The 26354-nt window shown below is 38.6% G+C and overlaps 2 protein-coding genes across 2 annotated transcripts in view; both read left to right on the top strand.

The window, feature by feature from the left end:
• The first annotated feature begins 1288 nt into the window (after positions 1-1288).
• Positions 1289-12328, top strand: LOC145775209 (Golgi-associated PDZ and coiled-coil motif-containing protein-like). Its single transcript, XM_082586450.1, has 8 exons — positions 1289-1585; positions 2480-2650; positions 6296-6471; positions 6939-7089; positions 7982-8077; positions 9388-9552; positions 10049-10191; positions 10690-12328. Exons 1-8 carry the CDS (start codon positions 1367-1369, stop codon positions 10865-10867), a joined length of 1299 nt encoding a protein of 432 aa, XP_082442576.1. The 5' UTR covers positions 1289-1366; the 3' UTR covers positions 10868-12328.
• Positions 12329-25241: 12913 nt separating this feature from the next.
• Positions 25242-26354, top strand: part of LOC145776069 (NACHT domain- and WD repeat-containing protein 1-like) — a 41972-nt gene continuing 40859 nt past the window's right edge. Inside the window, exons 1-2 of the mRNA XM_082587473.1 lie at positions 25242-25256; positions 25576-25717. Of these exons, the coding sequence (XP_082443599.1) occupies positions 25242-25256; positions 25576-25717 (157 nt within the window). The remainder of the gene's footprint in view (positions 25257-25575; positions 25718-26354) is intronic.

The following is a 26354-nucleotide window of genomic DNA, read 5'->3' as shown; positions in this document are numbered from 1 at the left end:
TGTTTTATTTTTCCTTCATATCTTAAATTTTTCTGAAGGTGTTGCGAGTGAGATGTAAAAAAAACGTTTTTTTTGTTTTTAAAAAAACGAGCATGTTTTTTACCTTTTTTTTGTATTTTATTCGTTTTTTTTTTTACCTATTTTGATATTAAATGTCACAATATGCAGCAATTAGGGTAAACATTTATCGTTGTTATAACATTTATTTGCATTAGTAAATTACCACATACAAGGTAATGTGTGTTCTGAGTACTGCCGTCTTGTTTTTGCCAAAATTTTGTCAACCCATTGAGTGTGTACAAGAATAACCAATCTCGGTATACTAACATCGTAGGCTAACTTCCATAAAAGGAAAAAGAGATTAACTCATCTACATTATGTCATGTATCAAATTGCATTAATTCAATGTTTGTCAGGTCTACTGCCACAAACATGCCTGAGAATGAAGAAGAAAGCGAAACAACGTAGGACTATGCAAAAAACATATAATATGCTGCTGCCAAGCGCAAACACTTAGGAATTTCAGCACAACCATAAAACCATTTTTACTAGTTTAATGTTTTTCAAGAGCACTATAATGAAACTAAGCTGCAAATTGTAAAAAATTTGCAACTTTTCCAGAAAAATATGAAAAAAAAACAAAAAAAACGCGTGTTTTTTTTGGTCCAAGTTTTTTTTTGCATTTACAACTCTAGTTTCGACCGTGCCAAATTTCTTTCAACTCAATAACTTACTTCGGTCACAAGCACGTTTTAACGTTCGCGTTTTGTCGCTTCTACCTTTTTCTACACTTTTGCTATGTTGACGTGAATTGTTTTTGATATCATGATCAGAAATAAAAACGACTGAACTGACATGACGAATTCAAGCACGTTTTAACGTTCGCGTTTTGTCGCTTCTACCTTTGCTATGTTGACGTGTATTGTTTTTGATATGAGGGTCAAAAATAACTGAACTGACATGACGAATTTTAATTTAATAGTTCAAACATTTTATTTTTATTTCTTTCTGCACGATTTCAACGTTTAGCGACGTTAAAACGATGTAAAAACGGCAATTGTAATTAGGCTACGGTACCCGATAATTTCCTTTCAAAATTTCAAAAACTCGCCGAACAGGGCACTCGCCGAATAGGGAACTCGCCGAATCGGACTAGTCGATTCGAACTCGCCGAAACGAGCCATTCCGATAGTATTTACATTCACCATGCAATGTTCATTTGCAATCATTATGCCACCAAGATGCTTTGATAAAAATTTAAAAACTTTATTGTTTTTGTTTAGTTTCTACAACATGACAGTACTGGTTTATGTTTGAGCCATAAAAATTTGCAGTGATTTTTGAATTAGTGGAGTGGCATTGAAACATGTCTGGTGCTGCTGCTACATTCCATTGTCTTGAGTTGCTGGAAAAAGAATTTGATAAAGCATTTGTTGATCTTGATGTCTTAATTGGAGAAGCGGATTTTGAAGATCCCGAGGATTTGTTGTTAGAGGCACGAGACAAGATGAATACACTTAGCTCGTGCTTTTCGCAGCTTTGTCATAAAACTCAAACAACGGCGCAAACTAATGCTAAATTAGAGGTAAATATAAGATTCTGTTAGTCATTTTATGTGAATTAACTGATACTGGTAATTTTTTATTACAACAAAAAATATATGATATATTTATTTTGCTTTTTTGTTTTACTAGCGGTATTGCGAATTAATAATATTTTAAATGGTAAATGCAGTGTGTAGATTTAATTGCTGGAATGCTGGATGTACTTCAGAAGGTGTGATATCAAATTGAACATCATTTAAATGTTCTTAATTTAGATAATATCCATAGTTACAACACTTGCCATCACAAAAAATGTACGTTGTTTTTACCGCCTGTCAAATCAAATAGTGAGAAAAAAATGTTATGGTTCACTGGTGTGAAGTTATCGAGTGACATTTCTAATGAGCTGAAAGAAAATACATATAATGTCTTTATAGCTAAGTACAAGTGTTTTCGTCTTGGTCAATATGGTAGTTAATTCATATTTGCTTTAATGTTGATATTTCTTTGTTTTTTTTCTGTATTGGTGTTTAACTGTTCATATGTCTGTTTTTGTTTTTATTACTGTGTTACCTGCAACAGGCTAGGGTGGCAGCTGATATAGATGACCTTACAGGTCTTTCGTTGCAAACCTGTTGTGCTGATAGACACTCAATTTGTATGTATATACTTTTTGTTTGTTTATCGCCAGCAAAACAATAAACTGAACTGAACTCTCCGAGTGACAAAAGAACAACCTGTCATCAATCACTAAACTTTTTGAAAAAAATTCTAAACGTTCCCCGTTGAGTGTCAAAGACTGTTGTTTAACAAAAAAGTATGATCAATTGAAGAGTCTACGCCCCTTGCCCACTGCTTGCAAAAGTACTATGGTGCAATCTTCATGTTTTTGATTTTCTAGCTATCTTCATATTTTTCATTTTCTATGTTAACAGGCAGAAAGTATTAACACAAGAGCAGAATTACTTCAAGCCAAAGCAAACTTTGATGCTGCAAACGTGGAAACATCGAGTCTGGTTAGACAGTTGCACACACTGCAACTTCAGCTTCATTCTGCAAAAAATGGTGGAGCTGATATTGATTCTTCCAGTATCAAAGAAAAGCTGGTATGAATGCGAGTATACTATTTGACTTTGTGTATTGAAATACAGTAATTTTATTCTAAATAAAGTAAATATGCTGTATAACGAACAAATGTTGAGTATTGATGACATTCTTCTTCAATTACCTTGCCTGAACCAGGCATCGACGGCCTCAGATAAATAAATTAGACCAAATATTCCTATTATATGTTGCGTGGATGGTTGTTTCTGTCTTGTCATTGAATTGTTTCAGATGAGTTTGTCTTTGTATTCCAATTGATGACATTGGAAAAACATAATCTGCTATCGCTCAGCCGAATCACTACATTAACATTTGGCGCTTTTGCTTTGGTGACGATCACTTTAGGATGCTCATTTTGTTGGCTTGCTTTGGCGTCACCCAAAACTGTGTTATTTTACTGAGTAGCTAGATCGTTGCAAGAGATTGAAATCTCGCATAGTAAAATCCATCCTATTTACGTCGATTCAACGCATGCAGAAAGTCTGTATTAAAAACACACTTTGTATCAGAACAAATTCATCAAATTAAAATTTAGATTTTTGTAGAAACTGTTGTTTGAACGTTTGGTAAAAAATGGAATTCCTGAGGTTCGAAGGATTTCGATAACTTTTTGATGAAGTTTTGTATGTCTTGTATTGTGTTGCAAACTTTTCAGTGAAATTTCGAAAGATCGTCCAAGATATCCTCATCCGACTAGGTTAGAAAATTTGGTTGAGCGAAGTGAGCATGAAAGGATAAAATTAACAATTTTTTCGGTTTTGGGGAGGCACGTGAGGGTCACTGAATAACTCGTGAGAGTCGTTATATTTCGACCATACGTAGAGCAACATTGCTTAACGGAATAACTGTAACGTTACCACTGTCTTCATAAGTATGAAACTTGAGTTATAAGACTATTGGACAAGTAATCACACACGAAGCTTATTTTTTTTAAAATACGACCGCCGCAGCAGATTTTACTTCTGTTTCTAAACGCTTGAAGTTTTTTTCGTTCACATTATCAACATTTCCCACGGAGCCAATTCGCAATTGACACGTCATCGCTGGGCTGCATTTGTTCAACACTGTTGCTATTTTGATGTGATTTCCTTTCAGAGGAAATGATCGTTTTCTATTGTCAGTTTTATGTATTGTGTAATACTGTAAATGCAGCACCACGCCTGCACCTCCTCGTATAGCTGGGTGTTTAACTGTTCGTGGTGTATTGAAATAATGTTTGTTGTTTAGTCTCGTATTGCTAATTTTTTTCGGTGTCTATGTCACTGTCTGACAAAACTACCTGTTTCAGTTTGGCACCAAGATATATTTGCATTGATAGGGATATGGTTGATAGTATTCATTGTATTGTAAAATCTTTGAAATTGAATTGGCTCATATCTCTGAGGTAACCATTAGCGGCATTCAACACAGATAAAAGTTATTCTACGAAGTGTGGACGTTAAATGACATATATTGTTGTCGGTCGCTGTGCACCTATACACATAGGCTACAGATTATACTTGCCATATTCCAAGCAGAGCGTATTGAGCCGGAGCGAAAATACCCCATCTCGAGTCCCAAATTCGGCCTTGCGAAAATCTTTCCCATTGCACTTTCTCCTTTCCCAAGTTTTAATAAATTTACTGCCATTCTGTTTGTTTAATGACATCATCCAGCGGATTGGACAGAGCATTTGTGCACGAGGCGACAACGCTTGCTGCGCGTTGAAGTAAATGGGCCAAATGATTGCAAAGCAGTTGCCGCACCTACTACTTACGGAATGGCCCGATTCGGTGAGTCCGATTCGGTGAGAGCCTTTTTCGGTGAGAGCCCTATTCGGTGAGTTTTTTTTTTTTTTAATTATTGCGCGCCGTAGCCTAGTTATCATTGCCGTTATAGGGTTAGGGGTTAGGGGATAGGGGTAAGGGGATAGAGGTTAGGGGTTTTTTGGGGTTTGGGGATTTTGAGGTTAGGTGGTTGGGGGTTTTTGGGGTTGGGGGTTTTTGGGGTTAGGGGTTTGCGGTTTTGAGGTTGGGGGTTTTTGGGGTTGGGGTTTGGGGTTTTGGAGGACTTGGGGGTTTGGGGGTTTTTGGGGTTGGGGGTTAGGGGTTTGCGGTTTTGGGGTTGGGGGTTAGGGGGTTGGGGTTTTGGGGTTGGGGGTTAGGGGTTTGGGGACTTGGGGGGTTTGGGGGTTTTTGGGGTTGGGGGACTTGGGGGTTTTGGGGTTTGGGTTAGGGGTTTTAATTAGGCTACGATACCCGATAATTTTCAAACAAAAATTCAAAAAAAAAACACAAAAACCCCCAACCCCAAAAACCCCCTAACCCCTATCCCCCAACCCCTAACCCCTATCCCCTAACTCTATAACGGCAATGATAATTAGGCTACGGCGCGCAATAATTAAAAAAAAAAAACTCACCAAATAGGGCTCTCACCGAAAAAGGCTCTCACCGAATCGGACTCACCGAATAGTAGCAGACCCTACTACTTAGACCAGGGGTGACGAACCTTTTTGCGGTCGCGAGCCACTTTGTCAATTACACGTGAGTTATCGGGCCACACAACTTAGCGCTTGTCAAAATTCCATGACGTCATAGATTGGAATCGACCAAAAATACAAGGTGAAGTTGGTGAATAGTGTTTTCACAACTTTACCTTATAGCTTTCCTATTTTCTAACTTTAAACCCTGAAAGTTAGTGTTTAGAGCAAGAAAATAGCAAAGGAAAGGTGTACCAGTGAAGGCATAAAACAGCTTTGAGATGTCTTTTGTCTTTAAATTTAATGCATGAGCGATTGTCAAATTGTTTTGCGGGCCGCACAAAATTCTTTGACGGGGCGCAGGTTCGTCACCTCTGACTAAAGACTATGGAAGATGACATTCAGGAAAACAGTTAACTGTAATAACATATAGCAATGTTGTGACGGTGCGTAATTATTCTTTTCCTAGAAACTTTTCTGGTTACGATACTGGAACAGCCGGTTTGACATGTAGTCACTTACAACAAGTAGGCGACTGTTTCGGATTAGCGCATTGTTTCGCAGTGAAAAATTAATCGTTGGCCTAGCTCTAACTTGGGTAGAGTGCTAGTCTTAAGTATGTTGATACCTTCATTCTTACATTTTATTTTTCGTCATTAACGCGTCCGGAACGAAAAAGATACTACTAACTACAATAGTCGATATTGGACTACCAGCACGTCAATGTGCGAGAAAAGGTGGCAAAACCTTGAAAGGTTTAAAACGTGCCTGAATAGTAAATCATGTAGTAGGCTATATTCTGTAGTTAGCACGGCCACAAAACCCAAAGACAAACTTGTCTGGTTTATAGACAACATATAAAAGACTTTTCATAACATTGTATAATTTTTCTTTCTTTCATACATTGAGAAATATATTAGATATGTTTTGCTGTGTAAGATTTAAAAAAACAATCATTTTTTTTAATAAAATTGTTCAACTTACCAACTATGGAGAAGACCTTTTTTACTTTCTAGTCACAGACTTTCCACCAAAGCCACGGCTTTCACTTTTTCAGTTCCGTTCTTTGTTGATGAACCATGAAAACCCTGGCACTCGATGGAGTCGTGAACTTGAAGCTAATTTGTTTTTTGTCTTTTTATTCCTTCTCCACTGTAAGAAACCTCGCACTGCATTGTTTTGTGTTTAGGATCATGAGTTGGAAGCTTTTCGATTCGAAGCTCGCAGTCAAGCTTTGTTAAAGGAGGAAGTCTCTGCGTTGAAGAAAGATAAACTAGTTTTAAACAAGCGCGTTGCTGGACTGGAGAGTGAATTGTATGGTGCTAGATTGGCTGCGAAATATTTAGATAAAGAACTTGCTGGAAGGTTGGTAGCCTACATTGTACACTTATTACTTTTCTAATCATCTAAATCGTAAAATCTTAAGTGGCCGTTGTAGAGTTGTTGGTTTGATTGTTTAACAAATCGCCTACAGAAAGTATTTTCTGGTGTACTTGGATACTGCAAATGTCTGCTTGTGTGGCCTGCTGGGTGAGTCGTCTGGCCGATGCTCTGAAGGATGTTGGTTCGACGCATACTAAGATCACACGACTGTATGTTTTTTTTTTTCATGACTGTATCTTGGCAAAACAGTCATTGACATGCTGAAGGTGAGCACGAAGATATGGCTCATTTTTTCTTTCCGTTCACTTAATCTATTTTTACCACTAAGTTCAAGCTTGGATATGACGACAGAAGAAGTTGGTGAGCAGTAAATTCGCACGTAGACCTGTGGTTGCAATCAACGCATTCTGATCTACCGTGTTAATTGTCTGTTGATTTTTGTCTTTCAGGATACAGCAAATCCAATTAATTGGAAGGAACATCAAGCCGCCGAATTTTGAGAAAATGTGGCATCAGCTTGAAGCAGAGATTCATCTCCACCGTCATAAAACCGTGATAAAGGCTTGCCGGGGTGCAAACAATCTTGCTCAGCCAAAGCAGGTTTGTTGTTAACATTCAAATGCCCCTCTAACGCTTTCCAAAATGCTCTTCTTATGCTATTAATATCTGAAGTAAGAATTATTCACACCACCGTGTATGGAGAAGTATACCATTTACTTTTTCTTCGATTGGTGTTTTTATCACAGTTTCACAGTTCAATTTTTTTCCCGGTTCTTTTTTTCATCAGCAACTTGTTTATACATCATGAAAAGGCAGGTGCAAGTATTTCGTCTACGATCATTTGACACTATTGAGAATTTGCTCATCTGGTAGACCAACTGATCAATAGTTCATGAACGGTACTGTGACTGAAAGACTTTTCAGTTTTTTTGTAAAATTGGTGCGGCATCTAAGCAAACTATAAAGCGTCCAAAATGCAGATAACCAACTCATATGGTGCGATATATTCTGTAATTCTTGTCATCAACTTAAAAGCGTGGTCTTTGATATGTCTGCTCTACAGTAGACGTTTAATGTGGCATGTGGTTGTTTTTGTGTGCTATCCATGTCGACCTAAAATCACATGACACGCGTTTGATGGGTAAATATGGATCAGCGCACGGAAGTATGCAGTGTGCTTCTGCTCAGACAACAAATAAATCGTTTTTTACAATGTAAAAAACCGCTGGCTTGTTGTCTGGGCTTACGCAATACTAAGTTATGTACTGTGTCTTGCAAAACACTGGTCGAAAAATTGAAATGCACCTCTAATCATCCTCAAAACTCTCGGCAGTGTGTTATCTTATGTACGGAAGGTTTCAGACTGTTGGTCGGCTAGACATGAATCTCTGCATTTATTAATTTTTTGAGAAGCATTTATTAATTGGCCATCGGTTAAATAGTTTAGGTCAATTTCTTAACAAATAAAAATGTCATTGCACAACTCTCTCAGGAGAAGGCGACCAAACAACGTCGGCACGGGGTCGGCGAGGTGCGCACAGTGACCGTCGCTAAGTCGTCTGATGAAGGACTCGGAATATCAGTGACGGTTCGTAACATGTGGTTGTTAACTTCCATCAAATTTCGTTGCATGCACTCGCTTTGTTAAACTTTTTTATTGCAATACTTGTACCGGTATATAGATATTGACAACAATTTAAGGTAATTAAACGTAAATACATTTTTAACTATAGTTTCTTATTTCTGCTTTTGCATTACGATATTATAGTCGTTACTAAATGACAGCACCGGTAGGCAAGTTTCGAAAAGGTACCATTAAAAAAATACCCTTCGAATTTTGTTTGGTAATTACTGAAGAAAAGAGAGCAATAGCAGTGGTGGAAATCAAACCCACGTCAACGCAATGACTACCACCGCCCTAGCCCTCCACGCCAAGTGAGCCAGTTCCAAACCGATGAGTTAATTTTGCTATTATTTGCCTTTTTCCTTTGTTGCTCAAAGGGGATTTTTTATTGGTACCTTTTAGAAAGTTGCCACTGGTAGCTCTGCTATCTGTTTTGCATGGGATATGTATTATGTATCCAGTGACATATTTTCTTGTGAAAATAGTCGAGGAATTTAATAAACACCAAGGCAAATCCCCAGTTGTTTTGTTGTTGTTGTTTTTTCTTTGAACAGAAGACGGGCTTTTGTTTCTTTTACAAAGGCTCTTTACGAGCCAGTGCTATAGAAATTGATGTAGCATGAAATTGCCTTCAACTCTCTTGCAATGGTAGGTTTAGTAATCCATGCAGTGAAAGATACCTCAAGACACTCGGAGACAAAAGGTGCTGATACAGCATTTTAATTTTTTTGCAAGTCATTATTTGTGTCTTGCAATTATTTCGCGATGCGATATTAGCACCATATTGCGAGTTCCACGTCACTGCTGTAATTTCATCATTCGTCATGCCTTGAATGATTATTATGTGGCAACGTTGATGTGTTTCGCGGAAGCGGCGTATTTAATTATTGCTTCGAGCATATGGCATTATGGCAGCGCCTTCCAAAGTGTATTCGTCAAGCAAGGCATGGTATTGGAACAAAACTACGGGAGAGAACATGAATTGGTTAAATAAAATCCCAGACAAAAAAAAAAGAAAAGCAACACGTCTGCAAAACGTTAAATCAATGTGAAAAGCGATTGATTTGCTGTTGGGATCATCCAATGTATTAAGTACTGTAGAGTATTTGTGTACCAGACGAAAAGAGATTGGAATTAATCAGGAACTGATCATTTCACAAAACAGTTGCTGCTGCTAGCCTACTCAAAATCTGGAGTATGATGACGATGATATTTCTTAAATGAGCGTAGCTGACTGTGTAATGCAAAAACAATTAACTGTTCTTTGTCTTCAGGGTGGTAGAGAGCATGGAGTCCCTATCTTAATCTCTGAGATCCATGAGGGAGCCGCCGTCGATCGATCGGGAGGTCTCTTTGTCGGAGACGCCATTCTATCAGTTAACGGGCACGACCTGAGACACTCCAAACACCAAGAAGCTGTGGCTCTTCTTTCTCAAAAGGTGCGCCTGAGATTCCAGGAAGAAATTTTGGTTATTTTTGTCGCTCATCGATTTTTTTCTCATCCGTTGCTTAATGCTTGCGGTGATCAAGTTGAAATCCTCTCAAATATAATACTTTGAATGAATGACAGTGCGTTTTTTTTTGTGGTTTTCTTAACGTGAAAGCAACGCACAATAGCTGCAAAAAAGTTAACTCATGCGTTGGGACCACCCATCCAACAAATCAGCTCTTTCTAGTCTTATAAAAAAAATCAATGCAAAAAGTGCTGACTTGGTGAGTCAATTGCATTGATTTTTTGACATTTATCGATTTGGAATTGTTTGAAGGTGTTTTATTTTCAAATTTATCAAATTTCGTTGAGTTATGCATGCGTATTGCGTAACGTTAAATCATCACAACTTTCGAATGCAAATATAATTTCAGTAATTCACAGAGGATCACCATCGGTCCATTGTAGATATCTTCTAATTTTCTTTGTATTATTCTCACATGAAGATGGAAAACCTGACCTTGGAAGTAGTCTATGTAAGCTCAGACGATGAAGGCGACGGGGATGACTACACTTACGGTGTTGAAATTGCCGGCGAAAATGATTTGAACGAAATTTCGCCTGAAAACAAAGCAGACGATTCAACCACGTGAGTGTTTTTATTTTCTTATTTTCAGGATAAAATTTCACTAAAATCCATCAGATTGGTGCACAAGTTGACTATAGAATCCACCAAGTCTTCATCTGAAAACTTTTTTTCGATGTCGATTAGCTGGAGAAAGTCATCGTACATGCTGTAATGTAGCGCCCCACTGCCAATGGGCCTTGACCTTGTGAATGGCCAAAATTGCATAAATGAAATGTTCAACAAAACCCTCGTTTTCCAAAAGCTCTAGACTTGCCTCATCCAGACTCAACCACTCGCTGACCGCGGTTGGTCGCTTTGGTTCCAAAATGCTAAAATGCTTCGTTTGGTTCAGCGTAGACTGCTGTGACGTGCAGACGGCAAGTCATGGCTTGAGCTGTAAACTAACCACTCCATGATACAAAGGTGCTAATCTGCATAGATGAAAACACTTAACAATTGCTACTCGATGATTGCAGTGCGAGAAAGTTTATAACTCTTCTAACCCTTGCTCGCTTTCAGATCTACCCCGCGGCCCATCAACAGCAAGTCGGACTCCACCCCTCAACCATCTCCTTATCCATCAGAGTCCGACAGTGCTGGCTCTGAAGCACCAGCCTATGCGAATGGCTCTCAACCTTGCACTCCAAGCGCTGGTGGCTCCATTAAATCTCATTCCTCCGAATCCTCAGACAGATGAGAGCGCTCTTCAAGAATTTGTTCTTCAAATATGAAAATGAGTGATCGCACACAAAGTATCGCGTTCTATGATTCGTCGTTATAAGCTTTCGTCCAGTCGCCTACCCAGACAGCAAAATCCGTCATTTTTACATTGATTCAACGTCTGCAGACATTAAATCAATGTAAAGGATTTTGCTGTCTAGGTATTTAAATTATAAGCCCATTCTCAAGCAGCAAAAGCTTCTGTTTTTACACCTAGTAACGTTAAAACAACATAAAAACGTTAACTTTGCTCGCTTGGTTTTCACTTGTGGCTTGCAGTACTGTAAAATGGCCTTTTTACAGTTCTAACTCTAAGTTAACTTGTAATGTATATTTATATGTATCTATCGTACTGTTACGTTCAAATACCGTTTATGAAAAATTTTACTCTTCAAATGCTGTACACATAAACCGATTTGCTTTTTTGTCAACCAGCAAAAGTTTCTATTTCCCATCGTTGAACAGTGAACACTTCTGTTGGCTTGGTATAGGTATTAGGTAATGTTCTCTACCGTTGCTCCGTGAAACTAAAATGTAATGTTGTTGTGACTGTGACAAACAGTGGCTAGTAACGTTGTGTAACCATTATTAGACATTGCTAATGGGTGATTTGAACAAAAAATTACAACCGATTTCTATGGCTTGCATAATATAAAAGAAAGGGTCAACAAGGATCTCCCAAGATGGAGGTTTGGAAGTCTGAACCTTAGCTCCTCGAAAGTCTGAACCTTAGCTCAGTATGAACCATAGCTCCTCAATTCTCGTTGTTTTGTTTGTAGGCCTGCCCAGCTAGCAAAAGCCGACGGTTTCGCGTTGTTTCAATGTCTAACGAGATCATAGAAACTTCGTCAGTAAATGAGTTTTTTACATCGGTTCAACATTATGAGACGTTGAATACATGCATGTAAACAAGGACTGACTTGCTGGCTTGGCTATAACCCGGTTCGCGCATGACGATATTCAATTAAACTAGTAGCACATTAAAACCTTACTTAATTTTATTTGTTTAACTTGCTGCTGTCAAATGTTTAAAAAACAAAACACATCGATTTGGGGTTGTCTGGTTTGATTAGTGATAATGGAGTTGAAATTTTTATTTTGTGGCACTTCTAAAAAATATAGCCTATTTTGATTCACGTTATATGCTTAAATCAGACGTTCAATTTTCTCAACCTAGTTCAGTTAAAGATGTGTTCGCTTTACGTGCTATAGCATCAATATATCGCTATATAATCTGAGACCAATATAAATCTTTTGTTTTATTTCCAACTCCAACTGATCAACCACAGTTTATGCCATATTATTTCACGGCAGCATTAACATCATGCAGTATTCAACTTTTTCACATCTTTAATATATAATCCCATATAATCTTTACAGATTGATATATTTTTTCTTTTGGTTTTGTTAAAATAATGTAGTAAAGCAATTTATGTTAGCTGGATATTCGCTGCTGTATTCGTTGTTGGTGATGTTTAAGGAGAGTTTATCCTTTTAGGTTGTGGCTAAGTGAATGTTCCTCCACAAAACCGGCTTGTTTATATTACAACATGAATTCACGATCGAACGTTTTGTTAACGTGACGTGGTTTGCATTTTGAGCTTTATATTTTGAATCGCTGATTTAAGGTAGATTGACAGGCTCTAGATTACCTCACATAGCAAGTCTGAGTTGACAAAATTTTATGTCCGTTTGTTAAGTTTTTGCCAGGATTAAGATTTTGTGGTTTAGTTGCATTATGTATCAGATTTATTCAGCAAGAGATAAGTTAAATCATTGACATTAAGTAAAGATGAACCCCTATTTGACGAGCGAACTGTTGCGTGCATACGCATTCTTGTTACTCCATTTTCTTTGCATTTTAGTAAGCTCAAAGTTTTAACTGATCTAACTGAATTTCGCCAACGTGAAATACCCTCCACTTTTGAATGCCCGGTTAAGAAATATTATCACAGTCAGAATATGGTGTAACTATGACCTATACACAGGCCAAGCCTGTGTGATTTTGAGGTGGCGATGTATCCTGGAAAAGGTCCACCAGCTTAGGTTGCCGGAGCCAGGCTGTAGTAGAGTCGAGGTGCTTGTGGAAGAGAGTGCTGTGGATCGAAAATTTGTGGACTGTAGCAGTCCGCAAAATTTAGAATGGCGGAAGGGTCCAGGACATAGGCGTAGCCAGGGAGAGTGAAAGGGGCCATGGCTCCCCCCAAATGTTCAAAGTTTGGATTCTGAAGTTGAACCCTTTGTTGAAAATATAATATAATTTGTATAAATTTATATCGTTTGCCAAGACATCTGGCTATTAACACCCCCCAGGACTTGTTTTAGACACACAGAAAGACACCAATAAATTTTGCAAATCGTAAATCACGCAAAGTTTACTTACGCGATTTACGCTTCTTTTTTTAGAATCGCTTACTCTGTTGGGTTTTTGTGTAGCTGAGTTTTTTGTGTTCTCTAATTTTAGCCGCAGTTTTTGCCCGTTCGTGTGTAACAGCTACCTTTAATAAGCTAATAGCTGTTTATCTGCTAACAAATTTCATACAAATATTACCCTGAAAGTGTTTCTAGAAAGCGCTATAATCCATTATTTGAGTGTAATTTTGCAAATTTTTTTGTAATTGTTGATTTTTTTTGTGAGTGTAATTTTGCAAAACAAAAACCCACCAGCTTTATTGCTTCCCTTGCTTAACCCACCAGGGTACGCCACTGCAAATCAGGTGGAGATGTCTTAAATCAAACACTTTGTCGTTCTCTTCAATTCATCAAATATTTGCCCCCCCCCCCAAATTTTTTCTGGCTACGCCACTGGAGCCATGGGTGTCCGTACGTAGGGGCAAATGGGGGCAGCTGACCCCCCCTGGAAAATTGTTGGATGAAAAATGAAAAAGCGAGAACATGCAAAAATAGGCATGAATTCAATGAAGCTGTTCGTAACATTGAATCATATAGAAAAGAACAATCAGCCACCAATTTAGTTAATGAGTTCTTCAATAAAGGATGAATGAATTTTTGTCCGAGTTTATTCGGCTTCTGTGGACACTCATCATACACAGTCCAGATAGCCTGTCGTCAGACATGGTTGATCTGAGCCATGTTTTGACCCGCCTCATTGTGCTGAATGATCTTTCTACCGTACAAGTAGTAGCGGGGAAGGTCAGCAATGTTATCATCGCTTGACGTACAACTGGAAAAAGTTCCATATTTTTCACCAAGTCAACAAATTCCAATTCTTTTTGGTCTTCAGACTGAGGAAATTTTCCTTTTATGGTTATGTCATACCACGACATGGCGTCCTGCTGAAAATTGTCAAAGTTGTAGAATTGGTGTATGGTTTTGACCAGGGCTTTGTAGTCTGAATGGTCAAATTCCTCCATCTCCGCTGGATGCAGTCGGTATAACATGAATGCCGGCATGTTCGTCTCTGAGAAGCGGCTTTCAGAGACTGGATTTAAGAGTCCATGTAAGGAACGTAGGCTAAATGGAGCGGCGATAGTAGCCTATTCCTCACTGGTGCCACCAGTAGCCTATTTGCTGTGAATACTTGACGGACACATTGCAGTGGGACAGATATGGTGACACCGATTTCTTCGGCTGACTTCAATGCCGCTGTATAAATGTTTTCTGCAAAAGTGTTTCTGCATTTTGCCGATGATCACAAAACATTGATATGAGTTTGTCAATGTGCTTCTTGACACCTAACATGTTCAGTTGGACTGCCTGAAGGGCTTGGGTGCAGACTCCAAAACCTATAGCGTTAGGCTACTACAAAAGTAGCGGTTCCAGAAGCGGTCCGCAGCTGGCGTGCGGTCTGCCGTCCTTTTGCATTCGATTCGTGCTGCGCTAAATTCTCTAACTGCCTGTGAATTTCGGTGAAATTTTTCAAGAAGAGTCTTATACTTTTATATTTCGCGCTCCACCTCGTTTCAGATAACAATGGCGTGTTTGGTATTAGGCATCTTCGTTTCGGGCTCTAAAAAAATTTATTATAGCCTTCACTGTTCCAATAGTGTTCCGTACATCCGAAACTGCATTCAGATTGTTGACCACGAGGTTAAGGCGATGGGCTGAACAGTGAACAAATACTGCCAACGGATACTTGACTTGCTTCTAATAGCCTACGTGCCTGCGTACTCCATTTTCTTTGCCTGCCATAGTGGGGCATCCATCGTATCCTTGACCACGTAGTTTATTTAAATTTAGACCGTAGGCTACTTATTACACTGATTTATTATTGTCCGTGCACTCGTTTCTGCGTCCATTTCGTTCAGTGAAGCAAAACCAAGAAACTCTTCTCAAATGACGAGATTTTTTTCGTCGAAAAACCTCACTCAAATAGCCAGTTGCTCTTTTCCTGAAATGTCAGCGGTCTCACCCGCTAAGATTGAGAAGCCAACGGAATTGTTTGCTTCAGTAACAATTTCATCTCTAACCGTTTCTTCACACAAACTTATCATCTCGTTTTGTATACGAGCCGATTAGCATTGTCACTTGCGTGCTCCATGTGATCTTTCAAAATTCCATCACCAGCTTCAATTCTAAAACTTAATAAATCATTCAGATTACCGGACTTGGAATCCTTGACGGTGAAAGTGAACTCACCTTGACCCCCCCTAACCGAAAACCTGCGGACGCCCATGACTGGAGCTATTACTTAACTGTAGCCGCCCTTAACAATCTACTTATCGACCAAGTTACGGCCACCTTTACCTACTTTTCCTTAATCAATAGTACCTACTTGGGCCACATTTTGCCCCCCCCCCCCAATTTTTTTTCTGGCTACGCCGCTGGTCCAGGAGACAGGCTTAACATTCCACCATGAAAGAAAGCATTACGGCCCTAGAGTTAATTCATAAGTATTCATTTGACCGTTAGAGCAATTTGGTTATGAGCAGTGATGTACGAGTAGGCTATACAAAAAATATTGCTTGTAAAAAAAGTTTGCGGCGTCAGCGCATAGGCTACACTGGCGTAAACTCATTTTGTTTGCTAAGTGCCAAACATTCACACGGTATAAACCACTCGAAACAAACTAGTTTTATTTTGAATTTCCACGAAGAAACACAAGCATCTGAAAGTGTTCATCTGACATTTTGCTGCGTTTTGGTTTCGATATGTCTTTGCCCATTGAAAACATTCTTTCAACTGCAAAATTAAAATGCAAGCAACAGCTAAGACAGTAAAAAGTATAGCCTACGTTGACGCTATACGCTAAAAAACCGCGAAAACTTTACGGCGTAGCCTCATGCGACAACTATCTAAAAAAATGTGGCCGTAAAGCGTTAGCGTAAACAAAAAGTTTACGGCGTAGAATTTGCGGCGTATACGTACATCTCTAGTTATGAGACCCTTGGCTTAGAGCCTAAGGCTACATACAGGGCAGGCGATCTCTTTCATTTAGAATAGTGGATCCCAACCTGGGGTTCGTGGACCCCTTGGGGTCCGTGAGAAAGCATTTGGGGGTCCGTGATTACCTTGATGAATTTTGGAGAAAAAAAAAACTTTGTTTTATATGCACGGATGGAGCACCAGCTATGCTCTGGAACAAATCTGGATTTGCTGCTTTAGTAAAAAACGAAGCTCCTCGCGTAATTGTTACCCATTGCTTCTTACACAGATAGCCTACGCCTTAGCAGCAAAAATGTTACTAGCAAGTCTCAAAGAAATTCTGACGAATTGCGTGAAAGTCGTTAATTTCATCAAAAGCAGAGCTGTAAACCACCGTACTTTAGTCAAGAAGTAGGGTCAGATTACGGAGTAGGCTACTTTTGTATCATTCTGAGGTACGTTGGTTATCTAGAGAACGTTTAAAATGACTGCAGCAGCTAAAAAATGAGGTACGGTATCAACTCTTTTGAAAGCAAAAGGAAGTCCCCTCTCAAAATTGTTCGAGAGTAGCCTAAAAGTTTTCTATACGGCATGGCCTACTTAGCCGATATTTTCGGTCATATTAACAATGTTAATCGTGGCATTTAAGGACCAGGTGTGACAATAATCGATGCAGCTGAAAAACTGAAAGCGTTTTTAGCCAAGTTGCCGGTTTGGAAACGCAGATTGGAAGCAGGTAGTTACGCTAACTTTTCAATGTTAGAAGATCTTATCTTGATGGATGAAACTCAAAGAGAATGTACTCTTTTGATCTCTATGAGAGAAAAATTTTGCTCACCCTTGAAACCCTGCAAATCTCATTTCAACGTTATTTTAATTTAGAACACCTGCCGAATGAAGTTGAAACATGGATTCGAAATCCTTTTATTTTTGACTTGAACAACATTAGCGATGACGATCTCAGTAAAGATGACCTCATTAAAGATTTGAGATCAAAAGAGTTATTACGCATTGAGTTTCATTCAAAAACTGTGGAAGAATTTTGGTGTTCACAACTGCAAACCTACCCATTCTTAGCAAAGCAAGCAATTATTGTTTTGTTACCATTCATAACCACTTAACCTTTGCGAGGCAGGATTCTCAGCTCTTGTTACAATAAAAGCAACATCGAAATCGCCTGGACAGTGTACGTTGAAGATGACATGTGTGTTGCATTGTCAAAAACTCAACCGCAGTCCGCAGTTCAGTCGTTTAGTTCAGGAAAGGCAACAACAACCATCTCATTAAGTTTGCTTACGTTGAAAAAGTTTCGGCATGGCACTTTGGGTCACCTTAATATTCAAATACTGCTGACATTTCTTGAACAATTCATTCATTTTCTTATTTGAACAACTGTTTAACCGTATCTGTCACTGGCGTAGACCTTATGGTCTCGACCTCTGCTAATTCAGCAATTTCACATAGAAGCAGTGACGCTACAAACCTGAGATTTCTTGACTTTTACTTTTTTTTCTTGCCCCAAATTTTAATCCCGATTATGTTGGTATCGGATAATTGTGAAGTTCACAATAAACCTTTTGTCACAGCCAGTTATGAAATGCAAAAAATTTCCCAATATTCAATAGCTTGATTGACGGTTTACTATAAGCGTGCGGTTTCATTTTGTGTATGTCAATTATAACACGACGGCGCTAAAATTCCATTTCCTACCCAGGCGTCAAAATCCGTCATTTTTACATTGATTCAACGTCGATTTTGCTGTCTGAAGAGGGTCGGTCTCTGACGCTATACGAGTCATTCTTTGCTGGTAGACATCAATTAGGAAGGTAATTTGTTATTGGCGCAAATTGCTTTGTAGTGCAAAAATTGCATGGAATACTGTTTGCACAGAAACGGAAAAACAAAATTGATGAAATTCTGTGTTCAATGCATGAAGACTTTCAAAATAAAATGCGAATTGAGAAATTTGACCATGAAATGGCGAAAATAGGTCAAAAACCGAGTCTTTATCACCTTTTCTACCTAACATACACAATCACGAATATATTTTGCGAAATAAATTGATTGAAGTGATAGATAAGGCTTTTGACCAACGGCATACGTTTTCCCGGTGTTATTTGATATAAGCCGACGGAGTAATTAGCAATAAGAGAGACGTAGACCTGATGGTCTCGGCCAGTAACTCTTGCCGCCAAAAGGAAGCAGTGACAGATACGGTTAACCCAGTGGTTCCCAACCTGGGGTTCGCGGACCCCTTGGGGGTCTGTGAGAAAGCATTTGGGGGTCCGTGATTACCTTGATGAATTTTGGACTATATGCAATTTATGCATGCATTTGATGAATTTTGTTCTATATGCGCGGATGGAGCACCAGCTATGCTCGGGAACAAATTCGGATTTGCTGCTTTAGTAAAAAACGAAGCTCCTCGCGTGATTTTTACCCATTGCTTTTTGCACAGGTAGGCCTACGCCTTAGCAGCAAAAACTTTACCAGGAAGTCTCAAAGAAATTCTGACGAATTGCGTGAAAGTGGTTACTTTCATCAAAAGCAGAGCTGTAAACCACCGTACTTTTAAAGCGCTCTGTGAAGAAGTAGGGTCAGCGTTGGTTCACTAGACTCTAGAGAAGTTTTAACACGACTGCAGCAGCTGAAAAATGAAGTACCGTATATGTTAACTCTTTTGAAAGCAAAAAGAAGTCCCCTCTCAAAATTGTTTGAGAGTAAAATTTTTCTATACGGCATGGCCTACTTAGCCGATATTTTCGGTCATATTAACAATGTTAATCGTGGAAATCAAGGACCAGGTGTGACAATAATTGATGCAGCTGAAAAACTGAAAGCGTTTTTAGCCAAGTTGCCAGTTTAGAAACGCAGATTGGAAGCAGGGAATTACGCTAACTTTCTAATGTTAGAAGATCTTATCTTGATGGATGAAACTCAAAGAGAATGTACTCTTTTGATATCCATGAGAGAAAATTTTTGCGCACACTTGGAAATGCAAACCCTGCAAATCTCATTTCAACGTTACATTAATTTAGATTTTAGAACACCTGCCGAACGAAGTTGAAACATGGATTCGAAATCCTTTTATTTTTGACTTGAACTACATTAGCGATGACGATCTCAGTAAAGATGACCTAATTGATTTGACATTAAATGAGTTATTACGCACTGAATTTCATTCAAAAACTGTGGAAGAATTTTGGTGCTCACAACTGCAAACCCACCCATTCTTGGCAAAGCAAGCGATTATTGTTTTGTTGCCATTCATAACCACATACCTTTGCGAGGCAGGATTCCCAGCTCTTGTTACAATAAAAACTAAACATCGAAATCGCCTGGACAGTGGACGTTGAAGATGACATGCGTGTTGCATTGTCAAAAACTCAAGCACATTTCAATCGTTTAGTTCAGGAAAGGCAACAACAGCCCTTTCATTAAATTTGCTTTAGTTGAAAAAGTTTCGGCATGGCACTTTGGGTCACCTTAATATTCAAATACTGCTGACATTTCTTGAACAATTCATTCATTTTCTTATTTGAACAACTGTTTAACCTGATATTTGCCGCAGGAGTCATAGCGGCAATGCAATATGACACAGTACAGTAGTTGAGTAACACAATTATTACAATAGTCAATAGTATGTTAATTGAGTTTCAGGCAAAATTTAGGTAGGGGTCCTCAAAATTAATAATTTATTTAAAGGGGTCCGTGACAACCAAAAGGTTGGGAACCACTGCTCTACAAGTATGCGAAACTACCAGGAATAACCTATCAAGGCTCTGTCAGTCCGAAGATAAAGATTCAAAAGCTCACCAACCAAGATCGGGTTTTCTTATGTGAGTGCAACACTTGCATTTATTTTCTTAACAGTGACGTCCTGCCTGCAGTAATTTTCTAAACATGTAGGCTGTATGAATAATTTGTCTTGCTTTGGTAAGATCGGGAAGGATTGAGAAGTCATTTTTTTTTGTATATTGAGAGAAAATACACAAAAATTTTTGTAACGCAGGTCCTGCCAATGTAAAGTAGGTGATTTTGTACATTGAACGACACACCCTTGCATGTCTAATGGTGCAGAGACCAGATTCACATTGAAATTTATTCCATTTGCAAAGAGCCAGAGCAGTTGACACACAATGCAAAGTTTCTGTAGCAATGAATCTGGCATTTAATAACAAGACTAATGACTCCAACTTTTGCTTGTCTCTTCATGTTGCATGCCACCTATCTTGGGGAAGCTGGATCTGATCTGGTGTCCAAGAAACCAAACCCCAAAAATCGTTTCGAGGTAGGCTATTCAGTGAGATTTGCGTGGCACAGTCCAAGTTTGTCCGCCCCGTTCGCTTAGTGGTTAAGCGCCCGACTCAAGATCAAGCGGCGCTGGTTCGGCTCTCGAGGTGCGCGCTTGAGCAACGCATTTCAGGACTGCTCTCCATTCCGCGCCACCTAGTGGATGAAATAAATCTTCGGTAACAACAATCGGAAACGTCACTCTGGTAATCTTGGTAACCATCCCTGTGTCAGTGGTTCAAAGCCTCTACTAGGCCTACAGTCTACTAGTATGCGAAACTGCCAGGAATAACCTATCATGGCTTTGTCCGTCTGAGAATAAAGATTCAAAGCCAATTAAGACAGAGTCGAATCCGTTTAGTCCAGTGGTTCCCAAAATTTTTAGGCTTACGACAAAATTGACTGCGATTTATTTTATTCTTTGGATGTCATTTATATTGCTTATTGTCGTTTTTGTTATTGACGTGGCAAAAATAAATGAAAACATGTTAAAAAATGCTTAGGTATTTATTATTAATAAAAAAGAGTCCACAAATGTTCGGAGTCCATGGAAGAAAGCCACAGGCCATGGAAGTTGAGAACCACTGTTTTAGACGTTATCTAGTTGGCTTACCATCAGTAGCGTTAACTGGGAGTAGGCTTTACACAAGAGCCGAAATGATTTTAGGAGCTTGTTACCTTTCCAAAGAGCCTGGAAACTAAAAAAAACATCACATATTGGTATTGCTTCGATTCAGTGCGTTTTTTGTTAAAAGTGTCCTGATTTGGTGCCCGAGAATCTCATTAGCACCGGGTCCAAATTATCCTTTCAATGGTCCTGCATACCATGTTTAGTTTCTATCGAAAACCAGGTGAGCTCATTTCAGATTTGTTGAAATTACTAGTTTAAACTGACGTGGAAAATTGGCCGAAAAGTTATCCTCCAAGATAGCTTACTTTCACGACCGGCTCTTCACAGCCATGATATAATGAAGCTACTGTATAAGGTTAAAAGTGTTTGTTTGACTGGACTACAACAATGGGCCATTGTCTAAGAAGAAACTAACGCAAAGTTGGCTATTGAATTCTTTCCAGGTTGTTTGCTTTTTAGGCTCGGTGCGTCGGTGGCAGCGAACTACCATTGTTTGATTGCGATTGAGAATTGGGTCCAGATGAAATGGATTGTTATCAACTAATAAGCCTTTGTTGCAGCAGACTTTATCGTAATGGAGAAGTTTTTGCAAAAATAGATCTAAAACGGGCTACTTTAAACTTGAGAAAGAAATAACTTGTTTTTCTATAGAAATAGTCAAAATAAAATTGGTTGAACAGATCAGAGTTGGACCAGTTACAGTTGTAATTAAATGTAATTGGCCTAATTACAATTTTTCATTTAATTGTAATTGAGACTTTTTGTTATTGTGAGATTGTAGTTATGTAAGCTAATTTCAAAAAAGTTGGTCCAAATTACAATTATATTTGGTAAGTTACACGCATGACATCAGTATTTTTGTTGAGCTGCTAGTTTGGGTTCAAAAAGGATTTCTACATTGCAACTTAATCTTTATTTATAGCCTACAATTCTGCTTGTCTTTGATAAAATGGCGCATTGATTGGCGTAGCGGTCAGTGATGTAGTGCCTCACTCCACCGGCCCGTGTTCAATACTCTGTGCTGTCACGGGAAGCCTCACTTAACTCTTAAATTCACTTAACTCTTCATTCCAAAAGTTTTATGGAAGCAAATATTGGACGACCTTCATTCGTCACATAAAGGGATCGAAAGAACACAAGCAAGAGCTATAGGCTGATTGTTTATTGGTTTACCACAGCTAAAACTGTACAGTGTACAACTGTTCATGCTGGTTTGAACTTTCTCAAATATTTTCTTAGAGCGATCTTTTTTGATACTGCTGTGCCCAATAAAATATGGAGTGATCAAAATCCTCCATTCAGATCAGATAGGAAGGCGTTTTATGATTATTGGTCCATTCACCAAGTGGTCCGAAATATCCACAAGTGAACTGTTATGCTGAATTAGCAGCTGTGACGCCCTAGCACTCTCTCTGACGTCACGCGTGCTGGAATCCACCTAGTTTGGAATCACATGTTCGACATAAATCAGCAAAACTCTTGTCTCCCTGAACCTATTCAGATAAACTTACGCAGAAGTTGTAGAACACGTAAAACACCTAATCGTCTTAATTTGTAAAAAAGGGGATGTAAGATTATGACGTCACATCACGTGTTTGTTGATTGTATTCATTGTGATTTGTTTTCGTGTCACTTAGTATTCTTTTAGTAAGGTCAAGAACAGTGGCGTACGCAGGGGGGGGGGTGCATTGGGCCATGACCCACTCCTTCAAAAAATGTTGATTTTTTTTAACGTGTTGTGATTGTATAGTGCAAACATGTTCTTATTCAAGAGTGGTCTTAGGTAGCAGGGCTGTATTAACCGCTCCTCGTACCTCCTGGGGGGACACAATTGCTTAGGGGCCCACTCATTTCAGTTTGTTTAATGCTTTTTTGGCTATTTGAAATGTTGTAACTATTGCTGCAAAAGCTCGATGTTCATTAGCTTAAATCTCACAAGGCCCTATTTACTGCTTCTAAAATCTCGGTTAGTGGGCCCACATCTCTGTCTAGGGGCTCACCCTTATTCATACTTAGTTGGAGCAGCGTTTTTCGGCAATTTTAAATAAAAAAAAATCTGACAACACTGTTACAAAAAAAAACAGATATTTTATAGCTAAGGCTGCATTTATCGGTTTTGTATTGTTGATTATCATTTGGAATGACTATTTTAAATCAGCGAAACCAGTAAATCTATGCTATTTTGCTGGAGTTTAGCCTACAGAAGAAATAATACTACGTTCTCGCTTGCTTAGAAAATGTGTTTCAACGGTTGATAGCATGAGACTTGTCCAAAATTAAATGCTCGTAAAACTACAAGGATGTTCATTTCAATAGTCGCATCCAGAACCGTTGAACCGTTGACAGGAATTATCCAGCTTATACTTTTGCATTCGAGATGATTTTTTTAATTAAAAAACTTTTTAGAAGAGGAGAAAGGGCTTGCATAAGAAAGGAAACTCCACGTCGCCTAATTTTGTTTTCACTACTTTGTCGAAGTGGGCTGTTTTGCATTCAACCCAGCGTCTTACTTTTTTTCAAAACAAACACTGCGTCATTCTTTTCCCAAGTTTTTGTAGAATGTGGAACTACAAACTGGGATGAGAAACACATGATTGACTAGATTGGCAAAAAAAGGAAAGCCTTCACTCAGTAGTGGGCTACCACAGACTGAAAATGATGATGATGAAAGTTTTTTAGTTAAACCTCAAAGCCCTTTGCATTGTTATGTAGGCCTAGTTAAAGATGGAGTCCCAACAGATTGTGGAGTCAGTCCGATGTTTTTTATCTGAATTCACAACCTATGGTTTGCAAAACATTTTTTGGCACCTTTATTAATTTAAGGCACCTTTATTAAAACGTAAAGACCCACTAAGGAATTTTAGACGGGAGAGGTCGACATAATGCTCACACGCCCTGTAGAGTAGCCTAGTCCTTCTTTTTCGTTATATATGTTGAGAGTACGATAGGCTACTTTTTGTTGAAAGTACCATAATCAATAACATTTGATATTTAAACTGTCATAGAGATTCGATTTATGTTTTAATCTGAAGACATTGCCCGTTAGTCGAACTATTAGGCTACAGTTTTACTTATCTGTTTAGGCCTATCATCATGCTTTTCATATTCACATATCTAATAATTCAATCCAAAATCACAGTGACATACGTAAAGATCGTGAGAGTTTATGTTTCACCAACAGATAGCCGCGGCTACCTTAAACTGTGGTCAGACTATAAAGCTGCATTGGGCTACTTTTGATAAAAAAAAGATCAAGTTACAGTGTAATGTATCGAATGCTCTCCTCTCGCAGGAAGAAAATCCTGCGTACGCCACTGCACGCACCCTCAATACGCGTGTGACTCACTGATTTGAGTAAGCTAACTACGTCGTCCACGTAAAACATTACGGTATAGGCTATGCGACGTCAAAAATGTTATATCACATTTTTTGTTACTCATACAAAATCTATTTAAACGAGTAAACTAGTTGCTGCAAACTAAAACATTATCGTTAATGCAAGCTGAGTATGGCAGACCAATCTTTTGTGATTAGCAAATTGGAGTTTTTTCAATTCGTTTTCGTGCACTCCCCCCCCCCCCCCCTTAAGAAAATCCTGCGTACACGCATAAAATCCCACTGGTCAAGAATATAGACTGCTGTTAGTTGATTGTCCTATATGCTTAGAGCTTAGTCAAGTTCGTTCATAATAAACTGCTTAGGGCCAGTGGTTATCTTATAGTGTATGACTTGATAGGCTACACAATACACAGGCTACAAAAGTTTAGCCTACATGGAGAAAAATTGCTTAGGCTATTGTTTTGATGAGTGTACAGTAGGCTACTGTTCTGGAAACATTTCAATTTAATTCGGTTTTGTTGGTTTCGGGTTTGGGCTCAAAAACTTTATTCTGGTTTCGAGCAGTTGCTTTTTTATTACGTAATCATTTCCGAATTTTGACATGTAGGCTGATGATAAATTAATGGATCTAAGTTACTGCGGTGCACGATAGCTGCGAATCTGATGATCCTGGAAACAGCTGCTCACGCTAGCCTATACGTTAAATGGTTAAATTTACTAATGATAATGTGATGTCTTGATCTGTATTAAAAGTTGAACAACAATGAAACCCTTTGAGGTGAGTCTATTGTTTAGAAGAGATCACCACCTTTTATAGCCTATTCTTTTGTGTTTACGGTTGACTACACTGGATTTCTCATGTCAACCGCTCATCACTGTCCCGCATATCAAAATTACTGGTTTAGTGTTATTGGTATTTTCCAACAAGGAATGAATAGCCTACTATTGGCAGTAAAGTTGACAAGGCTATGCTTGTTGAAAACAAACTTAGCGTAAAAAATACTAGATAAAAATGCAAAGTTTAACATAAAGTTGAGACAGCAGCAGCAACCTTGTAGTGTAGGCTATTGTTTATTGGAATAGTTTTATTTTATTAGCCTCGAAATCGGTACGCTGCTGTCAACACCACAGAGATGAATGTCAACGAAAGAATCAACTTGTTTCGAGGAAAAGCCGTAAATATTGAGAAATTGGAGCAGTCAAATGTTATTCGTATATTTATCAGCTCAACATTTTCAGGTTTGCTATGATAGGCGGTAGACGTAGTCTACTATATAAACATTATAAAAAGTGGACTAGCACTAGATTGTAGGTTATAGCGTACCGCTTCGCTATCATATTTGTATACATTTTCTCTAAATCTAGATGGACAGTAGGCCTGCGTTAGGCTACATAAGAATCATTTTCGATTTTTCGTTATTGGTAGGTGACAGGCAGTGCTGTGTTAAGGGGAGGGCCAAGGGGGGCCCGGCCCCCGGGCCCACCATCTCAGGGGCCCACAAATAATAGACTTTTGCGTTTCAGTAAAGTTTTTTTGAGCTGCTAAAGTTCACTGCGTGTACTTATCCATTAAAAAGATGATTTAGGTCTTATTAAACTAAAACATCTCAAATTTGGGCCCTTACTACACTGAAACATCTCTAAAAACACCATTAGGCCTACTATCTTAACAGAAAGTTAAAATGCGATAACGTTAGTAACATGATTTGCAGAAATGTATTTAACAAATAACAGGTGGGATGCAATTGAATATGTGAATTCAAGAAGGGCCCAATTGCCACAAAGAGTTTTTTCACAACCGTTTTAATTATTTTGGTCATTTACTTTTATGTTGAAACTTCGATAATGATTATATTCTTAAACATACTGGTAAGAA

This window comes from Aplidium turbinatum, chromosome 8 (assembly GCF_918807975.1).
Source record: "Aplidium turbinatum chromosome 8, kaAplTurb1.1, whole genome shotgun sequence".
In the NCBI taxonomy this organism is placed as follows: domain Eukaryota; kingdom Metazoa; phylum Chordata; class Ascidiacea; order Aplousobranchia; family Polyclinidae; genus Aplidium; species Aplidium turbinatum.
This window is presented reverse-complemented; position numbering and strand designations above follow the sequence as displayed.